This window comes from Eublepharis macularius, chromosome 4, assembly GCF_028583425.1.
Source record: "Eublepharis macularius isolate TG4126 chromosome 4, MPM_Emac_v1.0, whole genome shotgun sequence".
Lineage (NCBI taxonomy): Eukaryota > Metazoa > Chordata > Lepidosauria > Squamata > Eublepharidae > Eublepharis > Eublepharis macularius.
Window position 1 is genome coordinate 143,600,892 of NC_072793.1, and position 21,944 is coordinate 143,622,835.

At 39.9% G+C, this 21,944-nt stretch overlaps 1 protein-coding gene across 2 annotated transcripts in view; it reads left to right on the forward strand.

Annotated features, from left to right (window-relative positions):
- The window catches only part of SUCLG2 (succinate-CoA ligase GDP-forming subunit beta), a 275,276-nt gene that overhangs the window by 55,201 nt on the left and 198,131 nt on the right, over positions 1-21,944 (forward strand). For both annotated transcript variants that reach the window (XM_054978337.1, XM_054978338.1), the window contains exon 2: positions 9,105-9,246. In XM_054978337.1, coding sequence (XP_054834312.1) covers positions 9,105-9,246 — 142 coding nt within the window. The remainder of the gene's footprint in view (positions 1-9,104; positions 9,247-21,944) is intronic.

Below are 21,944 nucleotides of genomic sequence, written 5' to 3' on the forward strand. Positions count from 1 at the left end.
TTGCGGTCTGCAAAGGGAAATGATGATAAATAAGAATGTCTAGTATGTGCTTTTTTCTGTTTCTGAGTTGAGAAGGTGTTAGACTTGTGGTACTACTACCTGGTGATATGCTTTCATTTTCAGGAAAATTTACTTGCTTAACATTAAAGTAAAAATGTCAGGGATCTGGGTCTGGAAATTTTTATTGTAAATCTCCTTGGTAGTTAATATAGTAATCCAATTCATGCATCTCATTAATGAAAAGAAACAAGCAGATATTAATTTCCTTGACCTTGAGGTCATGTCTCTTCTAAAAGACTGAAAAATGGCTTTAAGAATAAATGCAGCCATGTCAGTCACCCTGTGGCAACCCAAACAGCAGTCTTATTGTTCATCTTAAAAATGTAATTCCTTTGTTGTGGTTTGAACTTTTATGGGCATGAAGTAGACTCATGCTGGTCTTTGGGGTGCCTTAAGACTCTTCGTTGGAAGAACCTTTATATGTTTTCTCCTGAACCTAATTTGTATAAGACAGTTGGATTAAGCCATCCCAGATGAAGGATCTTGTTGGTGTTCGTAAACAATTGTTATTGCGGCACAAATTAATTTTTCCAATAAAAAACCTGGAATTTGGGAAAAACATTTTTTGGGGAAACAGCTGTTCTGAAATATTTTTTAAGATGAGATTTTATTCTATCAAAATGCTTTCTAAGAACTGTGCGGTATGAAGATTTCGGATATAACTTATCTCTAGCACTGAATAATGATAATTCCTCTGTCAGCTATAGACACATGCAACACACTTTCAAGGATATGCTTAATGTGTCCAATTTTGTCCACAAGTAATGTGAAAGAATCTCTGTATGGTAATTATGCACTGTTGGAGAGATCAGTGAGTTCAGTGTAATATCTAGATCTGTAGAAAATCATTAATGCTGTAACTGTATGAAGGCTTAAGTCAAAATAATACATTTTTCTTTCATTTACTACATAATTTATGGTTTCTATTTTCAACTTTTCTTCCCCCCCCCCTACTACTTAGATGGCAAAAACCAAGATATATGTGCTTTAGCAGCATAGGGTGCAGCATTTTGCAGCTTTCCTTCTCTAATAAATGGGATATTTGCAGTTTTGTTAGAACAAAACTAAAGCATTTTTTTTCCTTTTCATAAATATGCCAAAAAATACAATTTTATTTGCTAACCAAGTAATGAATTATGTATTTTATGTTCTCAAAGTAGGAAGTTTAGCTGTGACAGGAAAGTAAGTATGGTAAGTAAGTTTAGGTCTGACAAGAACGTATATCCCCCCAGGTTTGTCTCCCCCCCCCCCGTGCTTAGCCCTCCCATCGTTTCTTCCCATAGCTTCAACATTTCCAAAAAATGTACATCTCTGCATTTTAATAAAGCAGTGCGGCTCTAGTTTCCTCTGTTCGGAGTGCCAGCATAGTGTACTGCTTAGAGTGTTGGATTAGGACCCAGGAGTTCAAATCCCCACTTTGCTATGAAGCTTGCTCGGTGTCTCGCAGTCTAATCTACCTCGCAAGGTTGTTGTGAGGGTAAAGTGGAGGTAGTGAGAATGAGCCATGCTGCTGTGAGCTCCTTGGAGGAAAGGAAGGATAAAAATGTACCAAATAAATAAGTGCCAGTCTTTCTGTTGATGATGACACCACAGTGTATTTGAGCTCGGTTAAATGTGGGTGACCATTATTGTACAGCTTCTACGTACAGCAGAGGGGTACAGTCATATCTTTGGGGGCTGGCTCTGCCTTTAGAATGGAAATAAAAGTTCTGCCTTGCTCTGTGTTTCAAAATAGAATGCTACACATTCTGTACTGAAGCTGCAAAGTTTCTTCCTTTTTCTAATGTGGGCATGCAGTTGTGCATGTGTCTATCCAGCATTTGTGCATGTGTATATCCAGAGCCTGGCTAGTGAATTAATTAAAAGGTGTGAGCTTGTTTTTCTTATACCCTAGATAGTGACATCTGTTAATTCTCTATTATGGGAGAAAAACATGAAGAGCATCTTTACAGTTGATGTGCTGCAGCGGCAGGCTTGGACATACATTTCTCGACTGCAACAACAAAATGGATCACAGCTGGCTAGTATACTTCATGTTCTCTTCCAAAATAGCTCTTGGTTTATTGCCTTCGTAATGGAGTATCCTTATTTTCCTGTAGTCTGTTTACCGATGATACAGAGTTCTATTACTTACGCAATACCATACACATATCTTGCCACAATAATATTGTAGTTGCTTTGGAATGAAATTGGCAAGATAATGGCTAGAATTTTCAGAGCTCCTTGTCCATCTCTGTGAGCCTTCAAGTGCTTAATTCTGCTGATAAAAGGGACATAAATACCGTAGAGTCTTGGAATATATTTAGGCAGTGGAATTATTCTAACAGGTAGGGACATTAGCTACTGTCATATAGAGGGTAACTGCGTTGAACTCTGTCCTAATTTGTGGTGGTTTTCTGCAGCCACCATGCTTTGCAAAATTTGGTTCATCCACAGCCATGGCTTGTGACTCATTGGAATTCTTGCAGCTCTGCAATATGATCCATATTAGGGCAGACTTGTGCATCAGTGAAAGTAATTGCTGTATCTATGAAAGAAGCATAATTTTCATGTTGTTAATTCATGGAACCCTTTTGCTGTGATCTCTGGTACGCATTTTGATCACTCAGTTTACTATTGCTGAAATATGTTTATTATATTCTCACAAATGCTGAAGAAAAGGCTCCAAATGCCCCCCCCCCCCAGTACTTGGACAACGTCGTGCTAGAACTGATCCCTAGTGAAAGATAAAAGACTTATTATTGGTGTTTTTTTTTTAACTCCTTGTCCTTTATTCCTATCCCATCATATTCAGTCAGTGTTATGGTTTTCTCCTCTTGGTAAGTGGAGGTTTTTCAAAATGAATACCTCTTTTTTTACCCAGGGCACAAAGGCTAGAGTGACTTAGGTTAAGTGGCCACGCTCTTTTTTTCTTCCGCCTCCAATGTTTCTTCTTCTTTAAGTCCATACTTACCTCCAGAGATAACAGGTTCCTGCTGCTCTTTAGTTGCAAAACTAGACAAAGAGCCTGTCAGAAACCCCAGCCCAGCTATGCGATGAAGTTGGCTCCATGCCTCAAGGTGACCTCTGACAGGTCTGAGCATCTGTGCAAGTCCATTCCTTATGGCAGTGATGTTTGGCTTTCACTCAGCAACTGTGTGTGTGATGTGGAGACTTTGGCAGACAACTACAGATAGACCCTATCTTTTTCAGTTGGAAAGGAATGGGAATTAAATAATGACTTGGGAAAGCTTGCAGAGATGCAGTTGCACCCCTTTATTCTGTGCACCCAGTGAGATAAACTGCCATCTTAAAGGCAAAACCCACAGCAAAAATCAAAGCGCATCAATGTGCATTCATTTTTACAGTTCTTTACAGTTCATTTTACAGTTCATTTTGCCCTTGAGATTGTCACGGGGAATCTCAGGACCTAATCTAGAGTTTTTCAAGGCTTAGTTTTTGCACAAGCGTACCAGTGGATTTGTTCCCTCCCTGCCCTTTCAGTTGATGCCAAGCGTTGCCCATGCTTGCTTTCTTGCTTGATGGAGATGGGGAATACTGATGGTTAATTTTTTAAAAAGTGTGCCTTTTTGGTGTGTGGTGGGAGTCCTACATCTTTGGAGAGAGAGACGGGACTGGTGCCATCTGTACCATCAGTGTTGCTGTAAGCATAAATCCTCTTTCCCTTGTTCATAGACTGTGCCAAAAACTCAAAGACAGAAGAGAAGAGAGAAACTGGAATTTGGTTTCGGGCTGTAGGTGGAAAGGCTGGGACAGAAGTAAATGTTTCACTGACAAATGAAGAAATAAACTTTAGAGGGGATTCTTAGTGGGAGATAACTTTCAGGGGGAGCATGATGGAAAACACTTGATGGGAGAAAATTTTTGTGAAGAAGTAAATCTGTAAAGAGAGGAAATATTTTCAGTACCTGCAAGACAAAGGAATGGCAATTCACAGTTTGGCTGATGCAGTAGAACATAAGATCTTGCCGTATCAATTCTGTTAACCAAATGCCTCTATGGAAAGCTTACACATGGAGCTCAAATGCCCCTGTTTTCCCTCGAGTGTTTGGTGTTCACACATGGCCTATGATTGTGAAGTTCTCCTGCCCTGATTGCTTTGTAGAGGCGGAGCTCAGGTTGGGCAGGTGGTAGGAGCTTTGAGTGGGTAGGTCCCTGAAGAAACGTTGTCAGATTGGCATGGCTAGGTGGGACTGGCAGTGTTTCCTCACATTCATAACCTGCACAGATACACTTCTGGTGTGTAGAAATGAATTGTTATTGTAAAAAGCTAAAGAAATTTAACATTTGAATGTGTCTGTTGATTTTTTTTGCCATATATTTGAATGTCTTTAGTGTATATTTGTTGTGCAGATAAGTGGGATAATAATAATTTTTTATTTACTGCCTTTCAGGACAATTTAATGCCCACTCAGAGTGGTTTACGAAGTGTTGTTGTTATGCTCATGACAATCACCCTGTGAGGTGGGTGGGGTTGAGAGAGCTCTAAGAAGCTGTGACTGACCCAAGGTCACCCAGCTGGCTTCAAGCGGAGTAGTGGGGAATCAAATCCGATTCTCCAGATTAGAGTCCTGCTGCTCTTAACCACTACACCAAACTGTAAAGCAGTTTGTACATGAAAATGGTATTGACTTTTAAAGCCTCTAGGCCTTCATACCTTAAGGATCACCTACTTCCACCTACCTGTCATCTTTAGAGGCCCTGCTTTGGGTGCCCCCCACCATCTGAGGCTTGATGAATGGCAACTTGACAAAAGGGCTCAAGCAGCCATGGCACCAAAACTCTGGGACTCCACAGGGAGATTTATCTGTTTCCCTCTGTCATTGTCTTTCACCAGCAGTTTGAAGGCTTCTTTGTTTTGTCTGACATTCATTTTTTAATTCACACCTACTGAGGAACTCATTCAATACAATGGACCATGGATTGTGCGATGGAAGCAAGTTACTCCAAGTCAATGACATGACAAAACCTTTCCCTTTTACTCCCCCTGTCACATTTTGTTTAGTTATATCACTGTAAAAAAGTGTGTGTGTTTGGATTATGGGCAAAGGTATCTTTTCATGAATCCCACTCACATGGTCTGAATCCCTCTTGTGTCTACAAAATGTATTGAGACTGAGAGCCAAGCTACACATGACGAATGACACTTGAACGGCAAGTGGATTGAGTGGAGGGCAAGTGAACAGGGAGAAATACACTTGCCGTTCAAGTGTCATTTGTCATGTGTAGCTTGGCCCTGAGCCATGTTGCAGAACTCAGAGCTATTTAATGGGGAGGGGGATTGTTGCTAAAATCATATTGCTTTGGCTTCTCCTCACCATCAAGCTTGGAGGAAGAGTTGGAACTTGTCTATTATACTGTGCTTTGGAGGTGCTAAAGCGTCTCCGAAGCGTGCGTTGACACACACAAACTCCAGCCCTTCTCCTGAATTTGGACCAAGGAAACAACCAGGGCGTTGTCATGTGACTGTGCAGAACTTCAGAGATTATTATTTCCAAAGTTCCATGTGGCTTTAGGAACAAGACTGCCCCTTCTCTGGCTGCACATGGTCTGAGGATTTGTGGAGCTTGAAAGCAGGGCACTTCGTGGTGGTGGGAGGCAAATTTCAGAGACCACCATACGAAACATTTCCCAGATGTTTGCAATCTTTGGTGCCTCCTTCTCATCTGATGTTGCCTGTGCAGAATATTGCTTGTCTGCTTAAGATATAGGTTTATTCTTCTCAAAATACTTTTAAAATAGTTACTTTATGAAAAAAAATCAGTGTGATGTTCTGAGTAGTTTGGGTTATTTTTATTCTTGTAGGAGAATTGCTGTAGGCTATACAACGCATGCCTGAGTTTTTTGAGGAGCAGGGGGTTAAATGGCTCCTGTAGATTTACATGGCTTTTAATGTCAGTCTTTCATTGTGCAGATATAAAGCAAAGAGCTGCAACAACAGCAGGTGGGGGTGGGAATGCTTCTTGATATAGTGTTTTAATATTGTATAAAATCCATATTTGTTCAGATATCCGTGTAATGTTCAGATATTACATTTTTTGTGGTATAAAACTATAGGAACAATCTATTTTTGTAGGATTCTATGTAAATATTAGGATATTAATATAATAAATAATTCTGCATGTCCTTTTATCCTAGTTGATGGACTCCAGCATGCCTACTGTGGTTTTTACCTGATGAACAGCTGTTGATTCTAGCAACTTAGTTGCCAAAGGGGGACAGTTAATCTCTTCATAAGGAGGATGTTTTCCTCAGGACACTGACTGTAATTACAATAATGCTGGGTAGCACTACACTTGTCTACGTTGTATCTTTGTTGCCATTTACTTTTGCTGATGTGACCATTAGAAGACTGTTATAAGTGAGTCATGGGAATAGAAAACAAGTAGGGTAGGGATGTCAAGAGAAGAATTAACAGGGCAGACTGCTGATATGGCCAGTGTGCCTGAGAATCACGTTTTAAAGAGGATTGAAATCTGAGGTAGTTCTTTTAAAGCCTGTGATAAATTGCTCTGCCAGTTTGCTAGTGAGAGAATCAGCTTGATATCCAGTGTTCCTGGTAGCATAAACTGTGGTTGGGTACAGGGATACTGAGAAGGGAGTTCAAGTAAGGTTGCCAGCAGACCTGGAGAAAAATCACCTTTGCCTTTAACAGAGGCTTAATGTGGGTAGGAGAAATTTTCATGGCATGGAGGTAAATAATCTCCCACTCAGCTTCTATTAAAGGGAGTTTTTCTCCAGGCCATTTGGCAAAACCTAAGGCTCGGGTCGGGTTGCTTTGGGATCCCTTGAGAAGTCTTCCTGCTTCATTTTGTCCTCATATTCTCACCTAGCAGGATACCCATAATCCTGAGGCTTAAGCAACATTCAGAAGCCCCTCCAGAAATCACTTATTATTAAACCCTGTGCTTGACTTGGAATCCTAGCAAATGCTCTTCTGGAGCCAGATAGTACGATTTCCAGTTAAGTGAAGGGTTAAAGGGAAGAAGTATGTCCTTATTAAGCTTTTTGCTCCATTAAAATCTGTGACTTCCTTTCCTCTCTCTTCCTTGTCTCTTTTTTTCTTTAAAGATAGGGGAAGTGGCAGAAAGAAGTCTTTTCCCAAGAACTCTCAGTAGCTTTGGTTGGTAAGCATAGGCACTTCTCTGTTCTGGCCTTAGAAGTTAGTGTTACATTTGATAAGGTTCCATCAACTACTTTAATAGCTTATTGACACAGGGATGGGACTGAATAGCTAGATCCATGCCCCAGGGCCCATGTTTTAAGCCTTAGGCCATTTGGCCTTTTGTATATTGGACTGTTTGAAATGAAGTCACTTACAAACTTTTTATTTGAATAAAAAATCCTTTTTAAATTGTTGCTGTAGAATCACAGGATTGAAAGAAACCATTGAGATTATAGTGTTTTAATTTGGGGACAAGGTGAAATCTAAAGTGACTACAACACCAACAGCAGTAATAAATCTCAATATTACTGGAATCTAGACTGTTGAAGTTTTTTTAAATGATAGCATAGCGGAAGTTCATCTTGTGTCATCCCATTTATTCAGGCTTATCTTTGCGGTTGTAAAAGTATTGTCTTTGTACTTGGTATTATGTGGATCTTCTCCAACTCCCTTTTTGAAGGAATTGGGTTATCACAGTAGCTTGTTCTAGCTGCTCTACTGTATGGAACTCTATGGAATGCATCACTTTCTAAAACTTTCCTCTTATGACGGTCATAGTTCTCTACATTCTTGCTGGTTTTGACTTCCTTGAATGGAAGGCTGTGGTAGGCATGGTGTTGGTTGTTTTTGTATAGCACTCTTAATGCATGTTGCAATTTTTTTTTCTCTCTCTCACAGCCAGTCTGTGAAGAATGCTGACCTCAGTTCCATTTTACAGAGCAGGTAAACTGAGAGGTTAGCTTCTGGTCACCTAACCAATTAATGGCTGAAGAGGGATTGTGTTACCTTAGGTCACTGTTACACTGGATATTCACCTGTGGATATTTATTATACAAGTTCTTTATGTTTTTAATAGATGTTATTTCCAGTCTCTTTGGCTTTGCTGAATTTCTTTTTCTGTAAAAAGAAAACACTAGATTTTTTGCTGGTTGATTTGAGAGTTGAGAACAAAATGTAGTTGGTAAATATTTATTAAGACTAAAATGATCACCCAGTTTTTCCAGAGTAAATCTTACTGGTATGACTGGGGCGTATCTGCATACTGCCACAAACACTATTAAAACCTTGTGGTGCTTTCGCAATTCAGGAGTATATAAAAGCAAAACTATAAATATAAATGAATTTTATCCAGGTATGCTGTTGTTATATTCCCTTATGTATATAATACAAGGAAAAATTCCATATACTTTTGTCATTTTTATATTGCTTAGGTTTCAGAATAGCAGCCCAGTTTGGCCAGAGCTCATGAGGGCTTAGGATCTCAGCAAACTTGGCCACAGGCAGAGCCAGTTTGGTGTAGTGGTTACGAGCGGCAGGACTCTAATCTGGAGAACCAGGTTTGATTCCCCACTCCTCCACTTGAAGCCAGCTGGGTGACCTTGCGTCAGTCACAGCTTCTAGGAGCTCCCTCAGCCCCATCCACCTTACAGGGTATTTTGTTGTGGGGATAATAATAGCATACTTTGTAAACCACTCTGAGTGGGTATTAAGTTGTCCTGAAGTGCGGTATATAAAGCAAATGTTGTTATTATTGTTATTGGATAGGAGACTAACAAGGGAGACTGGAATTGCTATGGGGAGGAAGGGAAGTGCAAACTACCTCTGTTCATCTCATGCCTGGAACACCTTGTGGAAGGGGTTGACATGAATTAGCTGCGACTCGATGGCATATTTTTCTTCTACAATTCAGAATGGTTGGCGCATAAAAATGCAGATACAGTGGTATCTGCAAAATATTTAATATTTTTTACAGTTTTGTTTGTTGCTGCTTGCAGGTGACTGCAGCCCTGAGGCTTAATAGCTAAGTTGACTGTTGCATGAACTACTCATAATGAACATTATGCCTATTTTTTCTTCCTCTCCCATTTTGTTTCTCTAGGCTGTTCAATTAACCCCTAGACGATGGCTAAACCTGCAGGAATACCAGAGTAAGAAATTGATGGCTGATCATGGGGTCACAGTTCAGAGATTCTTCGTGGCTGACACTGCAAATGATGCTCTTGAGGCTGCTAAGAGACTAAGTAAGTAAGCTAGTAGTGGGATGAAATCGGTAGCAGCTGGAAAATTAAAATTACTTTGCAGTAAATATATGCATTGTGGTGCACACCATCTTTAAGTCTGCTCCTGTTTATTCTCAAGAGATTAAAATTATTTCACAGATAATGAGCATGATTTCATTTTCATTTTGTGTGTGTGTGTTTTTATCTCCCTTGATCCCAGAAGCTTTTAACTGGTTATAATGGGATATAATATATAAATATGGTGTTTCCAACAACTTTCCTTGTTGATTGTGTGTGAATGCTTCCAAACCAGCCTTGCAAAAGCTACAATAAGGTCCAGGAGAAAAAAAACCCTCCTTATCTCCTTTATGCGTATATGTTTGACAGGCTTTCTTGAACAGTATTGCTGGAGGGTAGCTTGCCCAGAAGGAATTGTTATTTAGTTAAATGGCCAATTGCCAGTGATTAGTTACTGGGCTGATAAATCCTGTTAAATGGTTTGAGGGCACTCTACCCAATTAGAATTTTTCGTGCATTCTGTTGAGTATATGAAACTCCTGCAAACATAAAATATTCCATTTGATTTCAGTGGTATTTCACCAATATCTTCTTCAGGCTTCATGAATGTGGGAGTATGCACATTCCAGAGCTTCATGTGTACATCAGCCTCTGCAGATTTAATCAGCTTGCATGATGATATTGACCTTTTGACTTGATGGATGCAGTGTCACTAGTAGAATGGTGATTTTAGAGACATTCCAAGAACCAAGATGCTGAATCTGGCACTGAAAAAGATACTGCCATTGGTGGACTGCAGTCCATGCTCAAATTAGAATAATTAGATTGCCTTCTCAGGGAAAGAAAAGTATTTTCTAACATCTGCTGCACGGGCCCTTTGCAATTCAATCCCAAACAGGGTTACAACCTTCTAAGCCCATTGACGACAATTGATTTAGAGAGGATGTAGGATTTGCAATGTTCAGCTATATCTGTTAGGAATTGACACTTTAACTATTACCCCACATTGGCTTTCAGCTGAAGTGGACATAGGAATGTGCCATTGTTCAAACACTGGTTATTATAAGATATAGGCTGGAGGCAGATCAGTACTTCATCCCACTGAAAACATGTTCATGCTTCTGAAATAGTGGGGGTGTTGTCAAGGAACAGTATGGGCCTTGTGAAAACAGGTTCTAAATGCACACTCTCAAGTTTCTGTTCTCAGTTACTAATCTTGCACGGATCAAGATTGTTTTAGAGATTATCCTTTAAATTGGAATAAGGCAGCATTTGCCCTTTCAGCAGATAAAATGAAAATTCTCCTCTGTGAGACTCTGAACCCATCGTTTTTAATCTCCCTTCTTTTTGTCTGTCATCAACTCACTACTGAGTCCAGAAGAGACCTTGTACCATTCCTATAGCCTTGTACCTTGTACCATTCCTATAGCCTGCTTTTAACTCAGATGTTTATGTGAGTCTTATAAACAGGACAGGAGGAAAGCTCGTTTGTTAAGATCATATGCCTGTTGTAATAAGAAGAGATAGGTCTCAAGATTTGTAATGGTCTCACTGCTTGGCATTTCCGTGATTTATTAATGTTATTGTCATTGATCACGGCAGTATGATATTTATATGATTACAAGGCTATTCACCAAGGGAGAAAAATTTATAGTGGTTTTTAAAACATGAAGGAGATGAGTATAAAAATAAACTTAACCAATCACATACAGTGACAGAAATTGGTACGCTCCATTTATTGAACTTGCCTGGTGTCACTGTTTTTATTTCCAGAAAGTACATTTTCCTCGGTCATAGTGATAATGCTCTTTGCTGTCTTTAAATGCATCAAATGCTCAGTGAATTAACTGGATTATTTAATACACTTGCTTTTAGTATAAAGGAAGCTGTGGAGCTGTGAAATGCCTTGCATGCTCCACTGAGATGTTAATTAACACAAGCCTTGCTGTTGTCTGTGCCATCATTTGTCATGACTACTTAGAAACTGGAATTTAGATTAAGGAACACATTTCAAAAATGATCTCTTGCTTTTATTCTATGGCCTGTGCACACTGAGAGAGACTTATTGGGTCTTTTCATATAGTGAACCGGCATCCTTGTTATCTGGATTGTTGTACATGAGTTGCTTTTCTGGACTACAACAGTAGTCTGTCTAAGTCTAGCATCCTGTTGGCCAACCAGTTGCCAGTTGCCAGTTGCTAAAGATCTACCCATGATGTTGTCTCCTATTACTGGTATTCAGAGATGTGCTTCCTCTGGATGCAGAGATTATCTTTAGTCGTCTTGTAGCCATGACTAATAGCTGTTTGACCTAATTCTCTTTTAAAGCCATTTATGATAGTGGCCATAATTATATCCACAGGCAGTAAATTCTGCAGTTTTATTATGTGTTCCTTTTGTTTATCCTGAATCTACTGCCTATCAACTTCATTGGGTATCTCGAGTTCAAGTATTATGGGGGGGAGAGAAAAGATTCTCTGTCTACTTTCTCCACCCATGTGTAGTCTTATCACTTCTCCACCCAGTTGTCTTTTTTGTAAACTGAAAAGCTTCTGTCTCTTTAGCCTTTCTTCTTAGGAAAGGCACTCTAACCCCTTATCCATTTTGTTTGCTCTTTTATGCACTTTGTCTAGCTCCCTCTCAGTTCTCGTTGGTTCAGACCTCATCAGTGTGTTATTTCAATGTTAATATTTATTTTTGTCCAATGTGCATCACTGTTCACTTAACAGCATTGAATTTTGTTTGCCTCATTTTTTTGTCCACTTTCTCGGTTTGGAGCTCTCAGAGCTCTTTGCTCTGACCTGGGTAGCCCAAACTAGCCCGATCTCGTCATATTTCAGAAGCTAAGCAGGGAAAGCCATGGTTAGTGCTTGGATGGAAGACCACAGAGGAAGTTTAGGGTTGCTACGCAGAGGTAGGCAATGAGAAACCTCTTTTGGATCTATCTTGCATCGGAAACTCTATGGGGTTGCCAATGGTTGGCTGTGACTTGAAGGCAAAATAAAAAGTCTTTACAGTCTGTTTTAGTTTTCAGCATCTTGAATAATTTGGTAGCATTTACAGACTTGACCACTGCACTGATCATTCCCAATTGTAGATCATTTATGAACAAGTTAAAGAGTACTGATTCCATTACTGATCCTTGTAGGACCCCAGTTCTTCTGACTTCTCTTCATTGGGAGAACTGCTCATTCACTCCTACTCTCTGTTTTCCTGTAAGTTTAAGAGGACACACCCTTTTATCCCATGACTGCGAAATTTACTTAGGAGGGTGTGGTGGTGGACCTGGTAAAAAGCTTTTTGGAAGGCGACATAATATCTGTTCTTTTCTACTTACTTATTAACCTTGTCAAAAAGTTTGTGAGGCATTTTCTTTGCAGAAGCCATACTGATTTTCCTTCAGCAGGATTTGTTTCTCTGTGTGTTTAATAATGCTACCTTTAATAACAGTTTCTATTAACTTACTTGAAACCTAACTGGCATCTAAATTCCTGGATCTTCTCTGGACCGCTGGGTGTAGAAAGGATGGGAGGAGGAATAAAGCCTAAAACCTGTGGATTCTATGCAGCACATAATTTGTTACTCACATCTGTTAGACTGACTAGAGTTTGTAACACAAATCCCAGTATAAAAGTTATGCTTTATGGTGACTGAAATAGTTAGCTAGCTTTAAATGAGAATTTAAAATCGGTTGCTGATCATGGTTTCAGATTGTGGTTTAAAACTTCCTATTGTTGATATTCAGTCAGGTGCAGACATAATGGTGATACAGTCAGCATTGAAAAAGGGAGAGTGAGGTTATTTTGAGGAAGATGAGTGTTCAGGTCTGAGGAAGAAGAGGCCATGAGCCTGGAGAGCATCTCTGATGAGCCACAATTAAAAGACTGTGAAATGTTAATTTGCACTTAGACAGGGACACTAAATGTAATCTCTGTTGTGGAATAGAGAGTCTGTGGGTGAGAAGTTTGGATGGCAGCATGAACTTATGCTGACCTGAATGGCTCAGGCTAGCCTGATGTGGTCACATTTCAGAAGCTAAGCAGGGTTTGCTCTGGTTAGTACTCCAGTAGAGACCACCAAGGAAGTCCATGGTTGCTGTGAGAAGCGGAAACAACCTCTTAACATCTCTTGCCTTGAAGACTGCACGGGGTCGCTCCGAATGTCTGTGACTTGATGGCACTTTCCACTACCACCAAGAAGAAATGCTGGAGAGTGTTATAAATCCGGAAGTTTGGGGGTTAAAATCTGCTAAGTGTTGAAGTCAGTGGCAGTCTCATTGCTCTCCATGTGTTTAATATATTCCTTGATTAATGGTTTTGCGAGAAACATGTCAAAAATGTACTGAAAGTGGAAAAGGGGATCATAAAAGATTTGTAAACAAGCTTAAAGGGGCTGGAAGATTTTATTTTTTCCCCCAAACAAAGCAAAGCGGATGCCTAGAAAATTAAAGTCATGCCATTAATACTTGCCTTCAAAGGGAGTTCTGTCTAGTAAAAGATTTAACCCAAAGGATTTCTAGCTTTGTACACTGCTAAACAATTCTCTGATGAAACTGCTTTACAAGATGACATTGCTTATGAGTCAACATTAAGTCATTTTATGCTTCAAGTCAAGATGCTGTTAGTATCCAACAAATAAAGAAAAACAGATTCTGTACAATGTTAAAAACACTCTGTTATGCCTGATCTCTTTTATGAGTGAGACTCAGAATAAACAAATTTGTCTTTTTATATCTATATTTAACACTGAATAAGCCAAGAGATTTGAGAGCCTATTTATGAAATTCCAATATGAGAGAACAACCATAATGTATCATTAATATTTACTTCGGTTTTATTGTCTGTGTCAAAAATGAGGTTGAACTTCAGAGGAGACAGATGGGATGATGGTAATGGTCTAAAAATATCAGTATCAGCGCAAATTTTCAGTGCTTCTACATAAACAGCTACATTTGTGAGCAGTAGATATATATAAGATTGCTAGATATTGGTGGTGGCCCTTCTTTCTTGCAAAGAGGAACATCAGACTTCCTTTTACTGCTTTGACGTACCCAAAGACCCAAGAAGGTGCTTCCACTAGATATTTGATTTTGAACACATTAAGCTGTCCCATACTGAGGCAGACCATTGATTTCTCAAGGCCAGTCTTCACTACTCTGACTAGCAGCAGCTCTCCGGGTTCTCAGGTAGAGGTTTTTACATCACCTATTACCCAGTCCTTTTAATTGGAGATGCCTAGGATTGAATCTGGGACCATTTAGCTCCACTCCCAGAGTATGTCTACATTGTCATCACTGTCTACTATTTATTTATTTAAAACATTTATATGCCACCTTCCCACCCAAATACGGTCTCTAAGGTGGCAAACGTCAGACACTAAAACATTAAAATAAAATTTAAATTGTATATATGCAATAAGAACATATAGATGATACAAAAGAACATATAGATGAACACACACACTATCAGGGAGGAGGGCCAATATAAGTTTACTGGGGATACATCAAACAAAGTAAAAAATACCTTCACCTGCTGGTGGAAGACAATGACAGAGGGAGGCAGATGAATCTCCCTGGGGAGGGAGTGCCAATTTTTTGGTGTCATGACTGAGAAGGCCCTTTCTCAAGTTTCCACCCATCTAGCCTCAGATGGTCAGGGCACCCAAAGCAAGGCCTCTGAAGATAACTGGAGTAGACTGCAATGCCATCTTCTTCTTCATCCCTCCCAGAGTAGCTCTGCTTTTTATCACTGTCCCAAGGGGGGAGGGGAAGGGTAGAGAAAGACATTTAAACTCAGGATATGAGGAAGAACTCTCTCTTTCATTTTGGGCAGCTTTTTGGATGGGCATAAGCCACAATGAACTTTCACCTAGGGATTCCATCTTGTCCATAAGGTAGAGAACAACAGAGAAGTCCCAACCAGGAGAGCTACGGAGAGCTCTATATTACAGCAACTTCAGGGAAAGCTAGCCTGTTCTAAATTAAACATCATTTAGGAAGCACCTAGTGTAAGAATGGAAGACTGCGTATTTTCACCTTTTCTTTGTTCGCTTGCTCAGCTCAAAAGATTGAACAGAATGTGTATATCTTTTAATTCATTTATTAACTTTCCTCATATTTTGAACTCTTAAGTTTGATTTCTGGAGATTCACCAGTGTTTGTTTGGTCTTGCTATCTGAAGTGTGGTAACAGGGAAGGGCAGTGGAGAAGCTCGCCATCCCTGGGGCACTATGGCTCAAAACTGTGAAATTTTACTCACCCCTGATACTTGTTTGTAGAAGATAGCAGGAATTGTAATAACTTATGCAGGGCTTCTAAATAGCAACACAGGTATAGAGTGCAAAGTGTATGTATGATTCCATCTGGCAGGAAATACTCTCAAAGTAATTGGTGGCAGGTGGTAGTTTCCTGTCTTGAAATTCACACTGTTGGGGAGTGAGAGGAAGGAGTGTGCATCACTACGTGAAGACTTGGGGAAGTGCAGGGGTTTTCTCATCTTCTCAGCCCAAGCAGAAGGGAAAGTGAAGGGTTTGTAATTCCTTCACATAAGAATTTCCCCAACAGGTCCTTTTTACCTCAGAAAAAATAATCTGCGAATAGGATATTTGCATGGAAAGCACAAACATTTCCCATCGATATCTCTTGCCAGTTCACCACATTGTTGGGTTTCCACATACCTAGATCTATAGGTGACTTCAAATGAATGCAGCACCACAGAACTGCCAAGAGGTATGAACTCCAAGACAAAAATTACATCTGCCCCTCCTTGCACCAACTAGACCAAAACCTTAATGTCACATGGGGGGAAAATATCACACAATTCACCCAATTCTATGGGGTCCCATGAATGCCCAGAATTTTTGTACCCCATTTTGGAAAGCCTTGTTCCCATATGAATTCCCATATGAATAGGATAGTGGTTAAGCGGTTGGCATGTGAATCCCACTCTGCTGGTTCGACTCCCTCTAGTGCCATGAGCTCTGCAGGTGGCCTTGGGTAAGCTACTCCTCTCAACCCTAGCTGTATTGTGGGGATAATAATAACATAACACTGACTTTATTCACCACTCTTGAGTTGGCACTGATTTGTCCAGAAGGGTGGTATATAAGCACACTGTTATTATGCATAAAGTAAAATACCTGTAATTCTTTCCAGTTGTAGATAAACTTAACTCCAGTTTGTAATATGAAGACAAAAAAAGATGTAGAGTAGAATTTTTTTTCTGGAGTGGTTTATTTCTTCAAATTGAATTCTGTTTTATAATGAGATTGTTTTTTTGACTGCATTGTATTTGCCTGTTACTTGAGTATTTTGTTAGCCTCTTTAACTGCATTTCAGAAAATACGGGGATGTAAATTTTTTTAAACATCAAGACAGTGTTAGAAGAATAAAATCTACAGAATAGACAGATCGTTTATGATGTCTACTGTCTTGTCTGAAGCAGAACCTGGGCATCTCCCACATCCTCCCCCATGCCCCGATCAGCAGTTTTTCCATGTCTAAAGCCATGCTAAGAGAAGTCATTCTGTTCTGAGGAGATTCACAATTCAAAGTTATGTGAACAATACAAGATGAGGAAGGAAAATCAAACCATTTGGAGTTTTGTGTTAGCATGAAAAAATAGAATCTTCTTTATATAAATTCCCTTCCTGGCAGGTGTGATTATGCATTGTTTTCTATAATTTTAAGTTATGGAATATCTTAAAATACTGAAAGCATTGTACTAATGAATTTTGAAACAAAGAATGCTTTGAAAAGTATGTGCATAATACACTAACTGCAGCCTCGTTAGTGCTTGAGATAGAAGTGGGCTAATTGTTGTTTTACTTATATTTTTATCCTGCTTTTCAGCAAAAATTGGCTTCCAGTAAGGCTTCTAGGAATTTAAAAAAAAATACAAATGACATTAAAATTCGATATAACTATTCACTGAGGGGCTGTGCTGCTAGTGGATGCCACGTTTGTATCCTCCAAAGTGCAACAGTGCCTTATTGTGGATCTTATAGTATAGAGAGGTTTGTATAGGAGAAAGCCTCCTCCAGATACTCTGGAGTCAAACTACTTAGGACTTCACAGGGCAAAAACAGAACCTTAAATTTGGTTCCAAATATATTAGCTGTCAAGGAAGCAGGTATAAATAAAGTGCCATGTGTTTGTTGGCTTGTATAATCCAAAATGCAAGGAACAGCACTGTGAATGATTGAGTTTCTGGAAAGTCTTCAGGGGCAGCCTCATGTTGGGTGCAGAAGTCCAATCTGGAGATTGCCAGGACATGAATGACAATGGCGATGCTGCTGTGATCTAGTATAGCTGGCGTACTGGCTGAAGCAGAAAAGGACATTCTGGGCAGTATCTGCTGTCTGAGAAACAAGGGCCCAAGCTGAGTCCAGGGAAATACCCAAGATATGGGCCCAGTCTTTTAGGGAGAACATAAAAAGAACCTGCTGGATCAGACTAGAGGTCTGTCTAGTCCAGCATACTGTTTCACACATCTGTCAACTAATAAACTGGGCATAGAGGCCGAAGCCTTCCCATGCTACTGCCTATCTAGCACTAATATTGCTGCCTCTAGATACGGAGGCTCCCTTCTGTCTCCATGGCCAGTAGCCACTGATGGACCTCTCTTCCATGTAGCAGTGAATTCCACACTTTGCTTATTGAGTAAACAAGTATTTCCTTTTGCCTGTTCAGAATTTTTTTTACCAGTGTATTTCCCATGCCCATGACTGTTCTATCTGTGTTCAGTTTAATAGAGTAGATAAGAATTAATTCTGATTTGACCTATCTAAAGACTTTGCTATTTCACCTGGATCTTGTAAAAAGAAGAGAAGAAATAAAACTGAGTATTGTCAGTATATAGTGTACATATCACTCTGTTGTTGGACAACCTCTCACAGCAGTTTCATGTATGTGATTAAAAGTTTTGTTGTCAAAAGTTCATAGGACAACTTCTGTGTGGAGGAAGAGTAGGCTCCCAATACCAGCTTTTGGAACCTATCTCTGCCCTAGAACCAGTCCCAAGGTATGTTTCAGAAGAATACTATTGTTGATGTTATAGAAAGCTGTGGAGAGATCTTGGAAAATCAACATGGTGAGACGAGACTTGCCTTGTTCCCCAGTGGTAAACTAAAGAAATTCTGTCCCACAGCCAGTTCTGAAACCTGATTGATAGGGATCTAGTTAATCAGCTATATCCTTTATGTGCAGCATTTTCAGTAACTGTTAACCTGAAAGCTCCTCCTGTGTGGTAATCTCCATGCTTACCGAATATCGTTCGTCACTGTACTTGATATGTCCTGCATCACCATGTCTGTCCTTTTGCTTCAGGGACAAAGGATAATTTTGCCACTGGAAATTAATATGGTGTTCACCTTGAAGTTCTATGGTGTTCACCTTGAGATTTTTGTTCTGAAGACATTAACGTCACATAACATTGTCCCAGGGTGACAGAGTCGGTATTGCAAGGAACAAATGCAGTGGCTTGACCAAGGCTACCAACAACTGTATAGCTGTAGTGAAATGGAGATTTTTGTATTCAGGTCTCCACAGCAGACCTTAAATGACCAGGCCTCCTTAATTGCTGCATTGATATTCAAAGTAATGTGCAGTTTTCAAATAAATTTCTTCATTTACTTTAGGTATAACAAATCTTAGTAAGATGCTAAGGTAAGACAAAGATTAAGACAAAGAAAGAAAAGCATTTAAAACTATCCATTTTTTACTTCTGTAAAGTTTCACTGAGAGTGCCTGCAAATAGTGAGCTTCAGTATACCTTTAGTTATTTTATAACCCTTCTCTGCCACCAAATGTCTTTGAATCAAGTAGATTTATAGTAATATGAGTAATGGGTAGGGGGCTAGCAAATCAAAATCTCATTTCAGATGTTTGACACTAATGTTGTGCTGAGTTACTGTTTTCTGTGTTGGATTTTTGATCAAATTACTGAAATTGCTGCTTGGAAGTATGGTTAGAGGCAAAAAATACAAACAAAATATTGTTAGAAATGAGTACTGAATTTCATAGTTTGCATATGTCATAGAATCAATTCTTTAGCTATGTTTTAAAAAACAAAGGAATCTTTTTGGAGGCTTTTTGCAGAAGGTACCATTCCTAATATATAAACATGATAAGAAGCAAAATCATGTTACAAATAATATGACGATGACAGTACTTGTCTTTTATTTATTCCTCGTTATGATATATTTTAGTGTTCTGCAGCTGAAAAAAAAATAAGGTGTGCAGTTAAAGATTAGTTGAAAGAAACTGTTCCTGTGCATACAATGAGAACTATTCCATGCTAGCTTTGTATGAAACACGATGTATGAACAGCAGTTTAACCAACAGTTAATACACTTTTATTGGTACTTGGAGCTGGCCTAGATGTTTTCAAACCTATACACCAGCTGCTTCTTTGTAGCAAGTTTCTATAGCTCTGGTTTCGTATACACAGACATTCACTGTTTGATCTAACATTGTTATATTCTGCATTTCTCTGTTTTGGCTCCACGTTAATGACACTTGTTGGTAAATTTATTTATTTAATGAATTTTTATTCTGCCCTTCCTCTAAGGAGGTCATGGTACATACATGATTCTTCCATCTTCTTTATCCTCACAACACCCTGTGAAGTATGCTAGATTGGAAGCGATTGACTGGCCCAAGATCACCCAATGAATTTTATGGAAAGCGGGCCTCCTCATTCATAGTCCAACATTTTACACCAGATTGGGTCTGTAATGATATCCTCTGAGTAGGGTTGCCATTCCCCCGTGGGGGGCGGGGGATCCCCCACTCCACCCCCCATCCCTGCTTACCTGGCCAGCGGGGGAGGTACAGTCCTCCTGATGTTTGCTCCCTGGGGTGTGGTGCGCTCCCGCGGACCCAATCCATCCCAAGTTGGGCCCAAATTGGCCTGGATCGGGCTGCTGTGGAGCGTGGGAGCACTCCCATGCTCCGCAGTGGCCCGTTCCAGGCTGATTTGGAGCCAATTCCGTCCCAATTCGGCTGAAAGCAAGAGACATTCAGAAGTGGTTTGCCAGTGCCTGCCTCTGCATAGTGATCCTGGTCTTCCTTGCTAGTCTCCCATGCAAGTACCATCAACCTACCTTTCATCTGGTGCACTAACTATATTTATTATTTATTTATTTCATTTATACCCCACCTCTTTGTAGAAAGACCTGAGTTGTCCGTTCATGGATCCAGTCTCCGGATGTAAGTATCCACAGATTTGGCTGCATTAAGAATTGGATATATTGATGATAAGTTATATAAATATAGGGGCTTCTGCTTCACTGTTGCAGTTTATCCATGGTGAACTTGATTGGCAGTAGGTTCTGGAGAGGCAAAAGAAAGTACTGCACGACATGCTGCATAATTTACTGAATATGCTTCTATAAGAGATGATATCCATTGGTTCATAAAACTTTAATAAAGGATCAGGCAGATCATGCACGTGGACAGGTTCATCTGTGGTGGTTAGCCGTGATGGCTAAATAGGACCTCCCTGTTCAGGGACAGTATTCATTTGATTTTCCGTTGTTTGGCAGCAACTGTGAGCTGGTTGCTACTGTCTTTATTTCCTGCTGGTGGGATTTCCAGAAGCATCCCAATAGCCAATGTGAGAAATATGATGTTGAACTGGACAGACCTTTGGTTTGATCCCACAAGACTTGTTTTATCATTACAAAAGCTACAACACATTGAATTATCCTTATTTTTACAGAGGGATTTCAGGATCTAATTCAGTAATTCAGCTGCTTCCTCTGCAACTTTAAGCAGGCTACTGAATTATTGAAGTGTGTGAGAAGAAAGGAGACTGCAGTTTTCCAGTGTTGAGGGGAAGGTGTTCTATGCAAGCCCAGAAGTATTTTTCTTCCAGATCTCAGCTCGTGTTGTAAACAAACTCTGTGGCCAAGCCCTAGTGAAATCTTGGCACAAACTGAATTAGGAGTGAAGATTGACAATAGTAGAGACAGATTCTATAGTGTCAGCCTTTTAGTCTGTTGTGGCAAAACCAAAAAGTCATCTTGTGCCACCATAAAAAAAAAATACCACCACCAAATGGGGACTCAGCTTTTTCTCAGATAATTTGTGTCTCATTTTTAGTATTCATTCTACTCTTGGCTGGGGAATCTGATTCTTCTTGTTGATGTTGTTTTGCACCTTATCCTATTGCAATCTGCACAGTGTAAATCATGAGTAAACTTTATTCTTTAATAATCCTGTTCCCTTTCTTTTACTGTTTCTTACCTAATGAACAATTATTATTCTGTTCATGGTATTAGGAAGCCATGTGATTTGTTGAATCATTTATTTATTTTGTTGTGCCACTGGCGGGCTGGGTGCCCACAGCAGGCTGGAAAGGGGCCATCCGTCCATGAAGCCCTGTTGCAAGAAACTCCATAGAAACTGGTCTTGCTTGCAGGAACTCTTTTATTTCAAATGGTTTTGGCGTTCTTTGCACTTATTCCGCCTCATGGCCTACCCTTGTATTCCTCTGCTGGCCACCTCCAACTGTGCTGTAGCATGGCTTTTAAGGCTTGCCCCAACCAGAGGTCCCACCTGTGGTGTTGCTAGTCCAGGGGAATGCTCTTCCCATCAGTGCTACTCCTCAGATCTCTGTCCAGCCATGGTGAGAGGTTGGCATCTGAGGTTTGACTCTTCCCAGTGGGTATAACCAGACAGAGAGTATCATGAGAAAGCA